This window comes from Lepidothrix coronata, unplaced genomic scaffold (genome assembly GCF_001604755.1).
Source record: "Lepidothrix coronata isolate B3197 unplaced genomic scaffold, Lepidothrix_coronata-1.0 Scaffold0, whole genome shotgun sequence".
NCBI classification, from domain to species: domain Eukaryota; kingdom Metazoa; phylum Chordata; class Aves; order Passeriformes; family Pipridae; genus Lepidothrix; species Lepidothrix coronata.
Window position 1 is genome coordinate 10,615,664 of NW_016690180.1, and position 15,417 is coordinate 10,631,080.

Genomic DNA, 15,417 nt, shown 5'->3' on the forward strand with positions numbered 1-15,417 from the left:
CTTATCAGAGACAATTACAAACAAAACCGCCTACTGTGAACACCAGCGGGGCAGCAGAGGGCAGTATTAGGCACAGGCCAACAGGCAGGGTATGGGAACTGTGTAGAAAATAAAGAACCAGTAAAGATCTATTAAAAATTTACTATATTCTGACAGAGGGTACAGAAACTTGTTTGAGATTAACCTCAAGTACTTATTTAAGTGTCTCATCTGCTAAAAGTGTTGTAGGTTCTCCTTACAAAACATTAAAATCAATTCAATACACTTTTAAACAAACAAGGCATGGAGCCAATTAAGAACTTTTTTTGATATTGCTGTCACAATCAAAAGCATGGCAAATCACACTGATCTTTGCTTTTGGGTGAGCAATCAAAAAAGATTCAACCAAACAGAAATGCTAACCTGTACAGTGAAATGCACCATGATCTGTTCATGAAACAATCAAAATACTATGTTCTAAATGAGACTATTTTTCAAACAGAACCATCTACCAAAAGCAAAGTCCTGTATCACAGTAATCAACAATACTAATTGGCACGCATTTGTCTCACAAATTCAGGCTGTAATCAGCAGCACAAATATGAGTCACCAAAAAGTCACATTCTGTTTTATTACTAGTAGTAAATCTAAACTGCATAAAAAACAGGCACTATCCATACCATGTCCTGTCTCTCCTGCATAGCTAGTTCTTCAGAAATTATTTGCCTGAGAGAAACTTTCTGAATCTGAGCATTCCAGTGATCCATAAAAGGAAAAACGTCTGATGTTGCTGGTTTTTTCATCTGTATGTCATTAGATGTGCCTGAAGCCCAGCTCATTTTTTTCTTCTGTATTTTACTGTCTGCATTCTGAGATAGCAGCATTTCTGAGTCATCTGTATCTATTTGCTGAATCAGAGTAGGACCTTCAAAAGCAATAAAAATGAGGTGACAAATAAAATACTTATTAGCTTATATACAAGCAATGCCAAAATAATTAAGACAAGTTTTTTAACCTAGACAGTTTGAGTTTTGTTAAAAGAAGATTATTAATGCTAAAACAGAAACCAACACGTTGTTTTCACCTTCCTCACTTCCATTTTACAAAGACTGATCATCTTTATCTACTTTGTGAAACAAAAGCAAAACAATCATACTTCCTCACCAAATTTTCAAGTGTTAAGACGTATCTTACAGCTGTAAACTACCCTGTAGATACCTTAAGTGTGTATGTGGAGTTGTTTGCTTTTATAAGAGAATCTGGTTTTACACTTCTACGAGTTAATGGCAACAGCTGAATGAAAACTGGGTTGCCAGAGATGTTAACACTTTTTGAACAAGGCATCCACCTTCCTGCTGCAATCATCTTTGACAAGAACAACATGTGAATGTTGCATTTCTGACCTCCCTCCCTCATCTGCAGAAATCTTACTCTGCTAGTAATTCTCTGACCACATCTTTTCTTGTCACAGATATTACAGAAGTCACCAAACAGCTGTCTGGTTCAGCCAGAGATTCTTTTTAAGTTGTCTGAATTACACAAAATGATAGGCTCTTTGCTTGCATCTGCCTGGTACTAGTGATTCTGCTTATAATTAACCTCTCTCCCCTACCCCACACCTCCACAAGAGAAAGGTAAATGGATCCAAAGGCAATAAAGTTTAGCTTAATAAATGAATCCATCATTTTTCAGACAGAATATCTGCAACATTACTTAAGTTTCAAAGAATTAAATATTTTTATAATGAGACCTAAGTATTTTTACAATTAAGAAAAATATACAACATACCTTCTGCAGACAACTTACATGATTCATCTCTCCTCTGACGCTTCTAAATAAAAATAGTAAAATCATTAGAGTTATAGGTTATAGATTTCACAGCAAAACTGCAAGTAAACTTTTAAGTTTCTAAGTAAGGCAGCTACAAAATAAGATCTCACAGTATTTCCCAAAGATTCAGTATTTTAAAAGTATATTTAAGAAAAGTAATTATGAAGTGGAATTTATAAGCTGGAACTATCTTTCTGAAAATACAAACTAGAGGAATATGCCCCACTGCTAAGACTTCATAACCTTAATTAAATAAACCAAACAAAAATTTTACCCCAAAACACTCAAAGTTTCATATACTATGAAGGAACACAGGTTGGAGAACTCATCTCAATTAATGCACATGGAGATGTTCTGTATACAGAATAATTGATAAAAGAATTCTTTTTACATGTCAAAAAAACAGCAATAAGTTTTGGCCAGTGGAATTTTCGATCAATTTGGAATGAAATTGTGCACTATCATCCTTCTTTTTTAAGAATCTCAGTTTCACGATGAGGCACTCGTGACATACCTTAAAACTTTCAACAGTGTTGATTGTTATGACATACTGATATACTCCACATATTTTAAATTACTATTATATTTTATCATTGTCCTTACACATTTAGACCAAGAAATATGGAGATGAATGGTCTGATAAAGCACAAGTGTGCCATACCACATCACAAGCAAGAAATCTACTAACCAGAATAGATTCTTTCCATTTTTCATGAATCACTTTTGCCAAATTTAGATCAATGTGAACCACACAATCCTCAACAGTCAGTGATCCTTGTGGAACAAAGAAAATATATTCATTAAAGCATTCTACAAAACTCAGCAATTAAAGTACAATAGCCAGGACTTATAAATTCTAGTTCTGGAGATTCTGCATAAACTGTCAGGCTTGAATAAAACCTGCAACTGCCAAGTTCAACAACAACAAAAAAGCATTCCACAGAAATTGTTATCTGGTGTTCAAAAACTCAGAAAGGGTAGGAAAAAAGCAAGTTAACTTTAATTGTATATTGTTGAAATGTGACTACCTGAACAATGGTGTTTTTTCCCTTTTTCCATTTTTCTAGCAAAACCTTCTTTTACAAAGCCATTGTTAATTTACAACAGTTTCATTCGTGAAACTGTGACTCCCCCTATTCCACTGCAATCCACATGGCAACTGCTCTTCTGTGCCACAACACACCCACCACAGCCCAACATCAGTCACATCCCTTCTTTCAAACACACAAACTCAGAGAGTCAAATTCCAAATATCACCTCTAACTCTAAAGAAAATGGCAGGAATCGTCATGGTATCAAAATGATACATCTTTTCCCTAAAAGATCTTTCTGATACTGTTTCTCATCCTTTCAAAACTAAAAAAGCAAGAAGTACATATGTGTCAAATAAAAATACAGGGCATATTTCAGACACAATAGAACACTTTTCTGCTATAGGAAACAAACTTTTTCTTTTGATGAGGTAGGCATGGAAGGCAAAGAGGCCAGCAGTCAAACCCACCAATAAATCAGGTATCTGGGGTATCACATCAAGTAATCTTCAGGATAAAAGAGGAAAAAAAAAAAGAAATACAAAGGGGGGGAGGGGAAACAGAGAGAAAACCACCAAGCTGTATATTCCTTCTATTTTCTTCTCTTCCTTTCTCAATCAGTCTGTAACTTTTGAGATGCTTGTTCAAGCTGCTTGTGGCTTCCTTAATCATCATCTCCCAGCAACAGACTAGTCTGTTTTCATCTTTTAAGTACAGCCACACTTCATCTTCTCTCTAAACCATTTATCTTCTCCTTCCCCAACTTTACTGATGCCTAAAGCTTTCTTTTTTCTTTTTTTCCTAATCAGCCACAATTTGCATATTCCTCATCATCTTAATATCTCTTCAGTTTGAATATAGGCTCAAAGGCCTGTTGTTCAAAATGCAAATAAGTCCATGTATTTTCTTAATATTTTAAAGTATGTACATGTACAAAATACAAAGGCAAACGGTAGCATTACTGCATTTATATTTTATGCCATGCTTAATTCAGTTCCATTTTTGGATTAACAACAGCAAACAGTATCATGAGGAATTATGCAAATCTAATCCCTAAAACTGAAGCATGAAGGAAAAAAAGCACAGGCAAATAAATAAAGGTTTTCTTACCTAAACCAAGGTTTTTTCATAAAAACACAGATATAATTATGCCCATACCTGCATCAATGCCAACAGGCCCAAATATCTCTTTCAGCTGGAGTGCCAGTTCAGGAGGTAATGTTAGTTCTAGGCAATCTATACTGAAAGCTGCATGTGATGCTGGTATAGGGCTTTGTCTCTTGGCTTTAGCTGCAGACCAGCTTGGACTTTCAACTTCTTCTTTACCACATATCTCCTCAGAACTTTCCCAGGTTTCTTTATCCACCTCCATTTCTTTATCACTCCTAGAACTGACCAGAAGCACATGATCCATTTCCAGTAAAGAAGCAGTCACTTTGGAATTCTCTGCATTGCCTTCTGAAGGATTAATGTCACTTTCATTATTTAATCCACATTTCAAATTGGTAGAAGTTGCGTTAGGACCATGAGGCAAAGTCACGGGTGTACAGAAGGCTGCATCAAGTTGTAAAAGTGATGGCTTATTTACAGTTTCTTCAACAAGACTCTCAGACTCCACAGACTGCTTTCCTGAAATGGACAGCTCAGTGACACCTGCTGCTGAGCTGTTTGTGTCGGTTCTAGGGGCTGCGTCCATGGAATTTTTCAGTTCCTCTGTATCATTCAGTGAGGCAGCAGTGAATGAGTCAGGTACATCAGCATCTGTCACAGCTGCCTTGGCAGCCCTACTTTCTGCAATGCTGAGTGATGAGTTCTTACCTTCTGAAGCCTCAGAGATACCACCAGCCCCAATTACTTTCGCTGTTTGTTCACCGTCTTTGACATTCTCACCACAGTTTGTACTTGCCTTGAAATCAAGGTCTGCGACAACTGGCTCAGCTTCTCTTACCTGAAAGCATTCGGTATCAACAGCTTTGCATAACTTTTCTTCAGAGTCTAACAGCAAACCTGTGGCCCAGTCTATGTCTTTGTTACATCTTTCATAGAGATCTTTCAGAGCTTCAAATGAAACAGACTCAAAGAGCTTACACAGTGTATCCAGCTTTTCAGAGTCATCAATATTGGTAAGTTCACTTTCTTCTACAAACGTACTTTTATCATAAGTAACTCGATATGGTATTTTTTCCTGAGAATCTGAGGCATTATCAATGTGTTTGGGTTTGAAGCCATCTAGTCTGCCAAGCAATACTTTGGTAGTGTCAGGAAAAAGCATTTTCTTTTCTAATCTCCACAGGAGAGCAAAGTCCTGTGATTCAGTCTGTGAATGGCTACTTTTTTGTCTACATAAGTACTTGTCCTGTTTCTCTTCTGTAGTGTTAAGGTTAGACAAGTGGTCCTCTTCTTTGGGATGGGGCAAACTGTTGTTTGTAAAAGTGAGGGCTAATCTGTGATGTTTCTTTGTTCTCTTATTTTGCTGGTTTTTTTCCTCACCTCCTGTTTCACTGGCTACTATTTCATCTTGGTGCATAGGAAAACTCTTTATATCTGGTTGCTCTGCAGTGCTCACAGGTGTCCCACAAAGCACATCTACAGTCTCAAGAGCATTTATGTCAATGTCACCTTCAGGATTTCTACCTTCATCAGACTGATTTGTCGTTTTCATTCTCCTTGACCTTTGTTGTCTCTGTTCTAATGAGGCTGAGATAGGCCAATGTCCTACCATTTGCAATTCCAGTGTAACTTTATCTGAACTAATAGAGGAGCAGCTAGAGGCTAGATTTTCTTTCTCATGTCCTCTCTCAACAGTGTATGTCTCAGGCAGGCCCACTTGCTCTTTACCAATCTCAGGATGCTGCTGACACGGAGTTTCACTTTCCTTATCACTCTTCAGAGAAGATTTTTCTAGTCTTCTAGATCTTTTGACTCTCTGTCCCATTGTTTGTTCTACAGGCCAGTCACCCAGGAAGTTTAGTAGTTCAGGTTTCCCTGACGTGTCAAAAGCTGAACTGCTTGGTTCCACTGTGTTACTAGTTTGTGTTGATTTTGGTTCCATACACATGGAACCTGACTGTTGAACTGCAGTTTGAACATTGACAGTGTTGTTATCACTGTGTTCCTCAGCTCCTCCTGTATGCAAATTCGCAGTCTCTTCAGCTGTGATCACATCAACATCATCTATTTCTGTTTCAGCATTTTTTTCTACTTTTTCTCCCTTTTCTTCTTTCTTCTCCAAGGGCAGGTCTTTTTCGATGCACTCTGATAAACAGACATCCAAGTCATCTTGAACAGCACTGTTCTCAGAATTGCGTTCCACTGAGTTATTTTTCATTTCTTTTTCCTCTTGCTGAAAACGTTCAGGATCACAGCTGCTTTCTAATATTAGAGAATTACGGGGAGAAGTTTTATCAACTTCAGCTAATTCAAGAGGCTCCGCATCAAAAGCAAAAGGTGGTTCTTCCTTTGCATCAGAATGTGCCTCTGTCTTTCTGAAACACAAACTGGAATAAAAGATAAACTCATTTCAAACCTTCTTAAAGCATTTGTCTACTTTAACTCCAGTTAGAACTAGAGTGAGAGTTTAACTCTAGTTAGACCTCTAGTGAGAGGAAAACAAATTTACGACAACTTAGCCCTAACTTCAACGCTCCTCTACAAAAAAGAAGGAGCTAAGGAAAGACCAACTTTCCTTGGTAAGTATCCCCTTCTTAATACAGAACAGGACTAAGAACACTTTCTCGGGAGTCAATTTTCCTCCATTCCCAGCATTCAGTTATGTACTGAAACACTCTGCTGCCAGACATTTCCTCATTCAGACAGCAAATCTGGTAAATCTGGTAAATCTTTTATTTAATGACTGTTGTTCTCTCCTGATGCCTTAATGCTAAATAAAATCTAGAACTAGGAGAGCATGTGCCATTTCTTGTCAAACCATTCTTCACAGTCAACTACATTCCATTAATTATCAGTGCCAATTTCATTTCAAATGTGTTAAGCATGCAAAACCCAAATGAAATAATAACTACAATAAAATCTGGGTTCCTCTGCATTATGATACACAGCATCATTCACATTAGCCACTACAAAACAGTCATGTATACAACCAACATAAGTCCAGGCAAGTTTCAATTAAGTATATGGAAGAGCAAATAGCTAACTCTGCATGAAGAATCCACCTTCTACCACAAAGATAACATCAACACTAACATACAGATCTAGAAATAGTAATTTGCTCCTATTTGGGACTACACTCATCTAAAAAGCATTTTATAGATTTTAAGTGCTTCATATCTACAACATACATCCAACAGCATATTTCTATGATAAGAGAAAGTCAGTCAAAATTGGCTTCTTGAAAAGTAACACACAGCCATAATGGGACGATTTCAAAAAGCATTGGAAAGTGACTAGATCCCTTGACTGCTCATTTCTAGAAATCCTGAAATTCTTAAAAATTAGGAAAACTATGTAGTGGTTTTTTTTTTTTGTTATTTAACCCTCTTTTTTAATGCATTCACTGTTCAACAGTATTATTCAGGTTCTGTTGCTAAGAAGTCTGACTTTTTAGCTTTTTATTTGAGGCTACAAAGCTAGTGAAAGAATCTAACCTATGGCTTTCCTCCTGAGAAGGATCTTCACTCCAACCAGCAGCTTCTGATTTGTCTGGAACTGAAGAATCCAATATTGATCTAACAGTAAGGCAGCGTTCATATCGTTCCAACATTCTTTTGATCTTTTCTTTAGATACACCGTGAATGTTTCGCCTATGAATTAAAAAAAAAAAAAAGAAACATTTTGTGTATTAGAATGACAGAAGAGAAAAAGTAAATAATAATTTCATAAATTTACAGCAAGATTAATCAAAGAATTCATGGAGCCAGAGGAAAAGCTGTGAAACAGCAATTCTTTCTGTATCAGTGCATTAAGGTATTCCAAACAGGGCATCTCAGACAAACTGCTGTTCCACTTGACTTCTCCACCCCACTTGGTGTCCCTGTACTGCAATGGGATATTTTGCATATTACTAAAATCTAGAACTTTGACCATAATGCATCATCTTCAAATAAGTTTCAGAAACACGCCATATCAGATCCTGACAGTGATGCAGGATACCAAACTAGATATGGAAGATTTCTGAATTCAGTCTTCTTTCTCTGGTTTTGCTAAACTAAGAACTCCTTGAGCCTTGAGGAAAACCTATTCACCTATTATTTTGGACACGAGTTGGCTTGAAATTTTCACTAACTCTGTTAAACACCAACTAGCACTGTGTTCTGCAGCATTTCCACCTAGAACAAGTGAATCCTGCCAAGGATGGTAAAACAGAAACTGAAGATACAGGAGAAAAGGTTTAAGATCTATTTTAACAAAGAAACTAATCTTCCTTACCTCACTTAAAAAGCGGCCAATCTTGAGCTAAGTATGCAAATTCAGATGACAACAGATATTATGAAATCACAAAATAACTTATGTTGAAAGGGATATCTGGAGGCCACATAATTCAATCTCCTACTCAGAAGAGGTACAGCTAGATCAGCTTGCCCAGAGCTTTCTAATGTCCAATTTTGATATCCCAAATGACAAAGTCTACAAACTCTCTGGGCAAACTCTTTCAGTACATAACCAACTTCAAAGCAAGTTTTGGGTTATTTTTCTTTCATGTAATCAAAATTCCTGAAGTTTCAACTTGCTGATGTTTGTTTTGCCCTATCCCTGCAGAGTTCTTCTTCGTCTTCTCTATAACCTCTCAAAAGGTAGCAGAAAACAATGTAATCCTTCCTTAATGTTCTCTTCTTAAAGCTGAATAAACTACCCTTGCTCAGTTCAGTATCATCTTCAAATTTTCTATGAGCGCACTCTGTCCCAGAATCCAAGTCATTAAAAGGACATTAAATAGTTGCAGTCCTAGTATTCATCATAGGGGGACATCAGCCTTCACTCCGGACTTTGGACACTGATCATACCATTTAAACCTGGCATCCAGCCAATTTTATACTTATTATTCACTTACATAGGGATTATGTCTTGCTTATTTTGGCTCTAGGTAACAGAAGGTCCTGCTAAAGAAGAGGTAAGCAACAGTGGTGAGGCACAGGGGTTTGCCCCTCTCAGGTCATGAGGTGCTGATTGCCCTAAACTCAGTGACAGCAGAAACCTTTCAATTAAGGCAACAGACCAGCTGGATGCAAAACCAGCCCCAAATGGACATCATTTTTCCAATCTCAGGAACCCAAAGAAGAGTCACTGTACTTTAAACACAAAGAACTTGGAATAATGAAAACATCACATAATAGCTATTGCTAACAGTATCTTTTGTAGGTAATTAAACTAAGGTGACAAAAAAATCTTTTAATACATAGAAAATCCCATAAAAGTTAATATTGTAGAAAAAGAATGTTAAAAAGCTACTTATTATCACCAAAATCTGGACTAGTATCTTGCTACTTCATTAGCCACTGTGCTAAGTGATACCTTTTTAAAAATCATAGTTTATAGACTGTAAAAGATATACTGTCTAAATGTGGTATTCTCCTTTAAAGTCTTACCTTTCAAGTTCTTTTGGTTTAAACTTCCACCAAGTGTCTGGTTCTCGGAACATTACTTCATATTTGAACTGCTGAGCCTGAATAAAACAGATATAACAAAGAACAAGCCACATCACCCATTTCTTATTTCTATGACAAAGCACACGATATGCATAGTCTGCTTTTTCAAAGCTGTTTTTCATATTTTTTGATACCTGTTAAATACTTGGAATAACACTTCCATTCAGTGTTTCACTTATGCTTATGTAAATGGAGATTTTTAAAAACATGGATATGCATCTCTTACTGTAAAATTAAATGTGTGCCATGAATTGCCTCCTCTGAGACAAGACTGCAGAACATCTCCTCTTTCCAGATACAGCATGCATATGTCTATGCAGCCTCTCGAAGACAGAGAAAAGCTCTCTGCTTACATTCAGAGCTGACCAGATCCAAACCAGCTCCAAAACAAGCAATTCAGTTACATTAACACAGCTATTGTGGATGACCTTCCTGCCACATGGGAAACTTGAGTGAGCTGCAAGTAAATGGTTCCTATATGGTCTATTCTCACCATGACAGAAAAGGAGCCTAAGTCTAATCAGGAGAAACACTGAGTAGTACTGTGCTGTTTCTCCCCATTCCTGCTTTCAGAAAAAATTCCTGTCATCTTACCAAAGAACTTTTGTTGCATCTTTATTTCAATATACAGCAAAATCAAGGACATAATTTATGAAAGAACTGCTAATCTGACGATTGTTAATAAATGCAAGGAAACATTTTATTAATAAAAACTATCTGTGTTAAGTCCCACTGTTCACTAATCCCTTACCACATGCAGCATATGTAGAGGATCTGCTTAAAAGCTATCAATTCTATGTACCACACTCTCTGATGTCTTTCTATATCATGTAAAGAGAAATCAAAGATCTACTTCCTAATATTTCTTCCAATATATTATTTCTGTTAATTACAACCAATTTCATAAAATAATGCAGTTCTATAAATACCAACCAAAACACTGAATGCCCAACAGCAAAATAAGAGCTAGAGTCTGAAAGTGCTGATGCCCATTTAGAAACTATTAAATGAAAAGGTGAGAAGGTCATAAAACTGGAGTATGAGAAACCTATAACAGAAGTTCACCAAGTTATTTAAATAATTAAATATAACTTTGGAAGTTGAATGTAGATTGCATTAACTTAATAAACTAAAGCAGGTCACTTTCAGTCACTAAATAAAAGCACCACACTCCTACCATAAAATAGTGCAGGTGCATTATTTTGATTACATGGCTTCAGTAAAAAACATTAAGTAAATCTGCATAGCTTCAAGCAAGCTAGCAACATCTGATAACTCTAGACTTCCAACTGGTCAGCTGGTATCTGTCTCTATGTCATATTTAAGGTGAAACAGAGGCTGAGTCTTCAAGTTTCACAGAGCATCAAATATCATTCTTACTGATTAATGTTGATTATCTTTTAAAGTAGATTCTAATGTTACTAATCATATGAAAGAGGAAAAAAATTTATTTATTTTTGGCCTCAAGTACAAAGTACTGGGCTTTGCCTCTTGGAAGCCCGGTCAGGTCAATACTTGAATATGCACAGAATATGACACTGGGTAATATGATTCCATGTAACACGTTTTTTACTCCAAACTTCACTGTGGAATAGCACCTAGACTGAGAAAGACAATCCCCTATTAAAACAATGTTGTTGCCGTCCTGGTCAACAATCTCTTTTCACATTGGTCAAAGTGTAATACTAACCAAAGTAACATAAGGCTTCATCTCCCATGCTTGTATGTTTGTGTTGTCTATAATTATAGGAGTGATTCCCATTTCAAATGCTTCTTTGGCTGAAAAACACACGTACAAAAGAATGTGATACAGTTAATTTCATTATAATAGGGTGAACACATAACATTTATACTAATTCTCTAAATTTGTTTTATTTTGAAGTAGATAATCCACAATGATTAACCACTGTGTGAAAAACTGTTGCCACAGCTTGATCTCTTCCAAGACCCTCTATTTCAGAAATCCCCCCTCACACATAAAGCTACTGAGATATGGCATTATTCTTTTGAATTAAGGTAGGTACAATAACCAAGGAATGAAAATGCAGATGTAAAATGCACCAAGATGACTAATCAATCAGTAAATTAAACTAAAAAAACCTACATGATCACCTTAAAGTGGACTTCATTGTTGCATACAAAATTCTTGGCTTTATAACAGTCTTAAGATTAGCCCACTCTGTAAACTGTATAAAATACGAAAAATCAAATGAATTATTGTAATTTAAATACACAGTAATGAAATGTTTAGAATCACTAGCTTTGAGACACAGCATCATGTTTCTATGTAGCTATGTTACAATGAGTCTGAACAATCACATTACTTGTTGAACCATATACTTCTATCAACCCAGTTCTCCACTGGTAGAAATTTGACAGTAGAAAAGTGATCATGGTTCAAATTTAGCAAATGAAAGCTTTAAAAGAGTTGTTCTGTGGGGAGTTTAGCATAAGGCACTGTCAAAAAATAAACTGATTATGGAAAAGGGAAAAAAAAATTCTGTCTTGCTCTTGTAATTTAGTTTTAAATTTCCCAACAATTTAATGCTCAAGAGAAAAAAGGTAATGAAGAGCAGGAAAATATCTGTGTTACTTGTATCAACATCCTCATTACTTATGGCATATGCATATTATAATGGATCATCTCAGAAGTAGTACTTCTGGGAGAGGGTATAGGTAACCACTCCAGCAAGGGGACACAAACCAAAATACACATCATGACAAAACCTGAGGAAAAAATAATCTTGTGACAAAAACACAGGCATTTTTAGTTGCAAAACACACAATGAATGGATGACTTCTGAGTTTGTGCTCATACTATTTTTCCACACATATTAAAAAATACTTCTATGATGGGATAAATGCTTGTCCTGTGATGCAGGCATTACAAGCCAGGCAGGTTTTTTTAAACAGCACACAAGCACTGAACTGTAAATGAGCAAGCTCATCCCTTATTTACTTCTCACCTCGTTTCCTGTTCCAGTCATGCGCTTCCCCTAAGCAATTGGGATCATAATGGTATTGTCCATGTTTATTAAAGTAATCATCAGTACTAAGAATTACTCCACCTGGGTTATCCTCAAGGATATTCCTGTGAAAGATCAAGAAGTAAATAGCTTTTCCCCCTTCTTCTCCCAAGCCCTGATACTTTGCTACCACACATACATTTTTTTTAGTCTCTTGCACAAAACCAAGATTATTTGGAATGGAAGCAGCAAATTTAGGTGAGGGGAAAAAAAATCACCCTCCGGGCAAATAGTCTATATTATAGGTCTATAATACTTTCTGTCCTTTTTCCAAAAGCTGAGGATTTATCTAGGGGAGAGAGCTCACAGAGGTTCCCTTCAAGTCTCATTTCAAAAAAAAGAAGAGAGGTATTTTTCCATCTACATGAAATGACACACTTTCACACTGACAAATACACAGTCTTAATTGCACCAAATGTTTCAAGTGCCAGCCAGTCTAAGATCAATCTAGGCTTTTGGAAAGTAAGAAAATATATAAAAAATTCACCCCAAGAAGCTTCACAAATACTATTTATACAAAAGAATTCCCACAGTGGAAGGGGAATTTCTGCCTGTAAAGAACAGGCAGAAATGTATGGCACATTTCCATAGATGTTATTCGAAGGAAACACCTGAAATAAACAGGGACTAGAAGAACACAGCAGATCCAACACTATGGCAATGGTACTCTGCTGACAAACTCCTTCATCCAGTGACAAGTTAAAGCTCACCCTTACTACTTCAGTTTTCACTAGAGGTCAAGGAGCTGCAAGTAACTCGGCTCCCAGCAATTCTTAGTCATCACGCTGCATGTACTGTGGCATTTAGGGTATAAGCATAAATATTTACAAATGTCAGAAAATTGTCTCTGCCTGTGCTAAATCCTGTAAACAATTAAGCGATTTTTTTTAGAAGCTCACAATATAAATGTTCTACCTTGCCAAATATGATTTTCCTGATCCTGGAACACCTCTGAGAAGAACAAGTACTTGACCTATAAGATGCATCTTTTTTCTCATCATGTGACAAACACGTGGTTGCTGTACTTGCGAGAGGTTCAATTTTGAGTTTCTATCTTGATTTCCCCATACCTTCAGAGAAGGGTTGCTATCCCAGGCATTTGAAACCACTGGGGAGGAAACAAAAAGTCCTTTTTCTGAAGTCCTACAGTCTGAACCAGGTCTCCACTGCCCTGGACTGGCAGCCACAGGAACTACAAAGCTGTGACTTCTACTGGATGGATAAAACACAGGAGCCATGAGATTCCAGCGTTGCTGTGATTGACCTGATGGTGTAGAAAAATTTAAGTTATAACCCTGCTGAGTTTGCTGAACATCTGCAGGTTTTTGTGTTTTCAAACTGGATGTTTCAAGAGAGACATATGCCTCTGGAAGAGAAGTGCTCTGGTAGCTGTTAAAGGCAGTCACTACCTCTTTGGGCTGTTCCAGGCACCTTGAATTAGGATCTCCAGTGACAGTTACTCCAAGTTCCAGAGGGCTTTGGGAGGACTCACCAGAAAGAGGAGTGACACTACTTTGATCCAAAACAGTATCTTGTGTCTGATCAGAATTTTCAGATGATATTTCTCCATTTAATTGTTTGTACACTTCTGAAGCTACATCATGTTGAGCATGTATTTCCAACAAATCAGAATCTTCCATTATCTGTGTAAAAGTGCCTGATGCAGCCGGTGAGCTTGTCTGGATGCTCAGCTGACTCACTGGTGGCTGAGAACAGAAGTTTTCTAAAACCTCATTATTTGTCTCTGCTTGCTGTGGAAAAAATAGGACATTGCGAACTGAATCAGATTTCTCCCACTCGGAAAATTCAATTAAGCCATCGTGCTCCACAGGGTGCTTATGTACTATTTGGTCATTTGCAGAATTAGGTAATTCATCACTTAAGCTGTAACTCTGAAAGGCATTTTCTATTAAGGAATCCAGTTCTTCAGTCAGCTGCACATCAGATGACAGGACCTTTTCTATGGCTTCTCCAGGTTTACTTTGTTCTGCAGTACTTTCCACCATTCTTTCATTTGCAACAGACCTTTGCTGATTAACAAGAGCTAATGATGCTGCTGCTGAATCAAAACCCAAGGTTTTTGAAGATGCTACTCCTTTGGCATGAGTGGACAGCTCTAGAAGATGATCCATAGCATTTTCTACTGTTGAAAAAGGTAAAGAGAATAAAACATGGTCAATGAACAAACCCAATATGAGGTACATGCAATTTTTTTACTTGAAGAAGCATTTATCACCACTAAAGAAACAACCAAAAGACAGTTTACCAATTCATCTTTAAACACACCTTCTGCAACTCCCTTGATCTCATTAGAAGGCAGAACTTAATACAGACATACTGAAAAATAATAACCTAATAAGCGTAAAAATTACAAAGTTTAACTGGAAAAAATATCAGCACTGGATGTTTAAATGGACACTTATTTCTAAACTGTCTCATATAGGTGAAGTAGTGTAAAAATAACAAAAACTACTACTGAGGACGAAAGAGATAAAAGTCCATGAAATATGTTCATTATGGCCCAATTTAAAACATCCTGAAAAATCCAGTATCTGCATTAATCTTTGTAAAACCTCTAAACAGGTTGCCAGTGATCAACAATATGAAAACCTGGCACAAGTACTATCTGAGTCCTAAGGCTAAGTTTCTGTTTTCCTGAAAGACAGTGCAGCAAGAAGTCTAAGTCCATTAAAGTCCAACTCTTTCTCCATACACGTTAAACAAAATCCCCATCATCCTTCCATCTTCTCAACTATATGGGAGCAACTTACTACTATATGAAAATATGTTAATCTTTCCATTTTTAAACTACTATTGATAGTACAACACTATCAATTCCACGTGTTTACTGAATTCTCCAATAAGCTTTATATAAATCTGTTATTTTGATAAAGGTGAATCTTATTAAATAAGAGTTCAAAGCATGAATTGGTAATTCCATCAAATTCA

At 36.7% G+C, this 15,417-nt stretch overlaps 1 protein-coding gene across 11 annotated transcripts in view; it reads right to left on the reverse strand.

Annotated features, from left to right (window-relative positions):
* Nucleotides 1–15,417, reverse strand: part of N4BP2 (NEDD4 binding protein 2) — a 43,819-nt gene that overhangs the window by 14,504 nt on the left and 13,898 nt on the right. For 6 of the 11 annotated variants that reach the window (XM_017839715.1, XM_017839800.1, XM_017839562.1 and 3 more), the window contains 9 exons: nt 13,384–14,611; nt 12,409–12,533; nt 11,133–11,221; nt 9,383–9,459; nt 7,445–7,600; nt 3,999–6,337; nt 2,498–2,583; nt 1,768–1,810; nt 660–904 (listed from right to left, as the gene is read on the reverse strand). In XM_017839715.1, coding sequence (XP_017695204.1) covers nt 660–904; nt 1,768–1,810; nt 2,498–2,583; nt 3,999–6,337; nt 7,445–7,600; nt 9,383–9,459; nt 11,133–11,221; nt 12,409–12,533; nt 13,384–14,611 — 4,388 coding nt within the window. Of the gene's footprint in view, nt 1–659; nt 905–1,767; nt 1,811–2,497; nt 2,584–3,998; nt 6,338–7,444; nt 7,601–9,382; nt 9,460–11,132; nt 11,222–12,408; nt 12,534–13,383; nt 14,612–15,417 lie in introns of those variants that run through there. The other 5 variants (XM_017840057.1, XM_017839918.1, XR_001878817.1 and 2 more) reach the window with 5 other exon arrangements.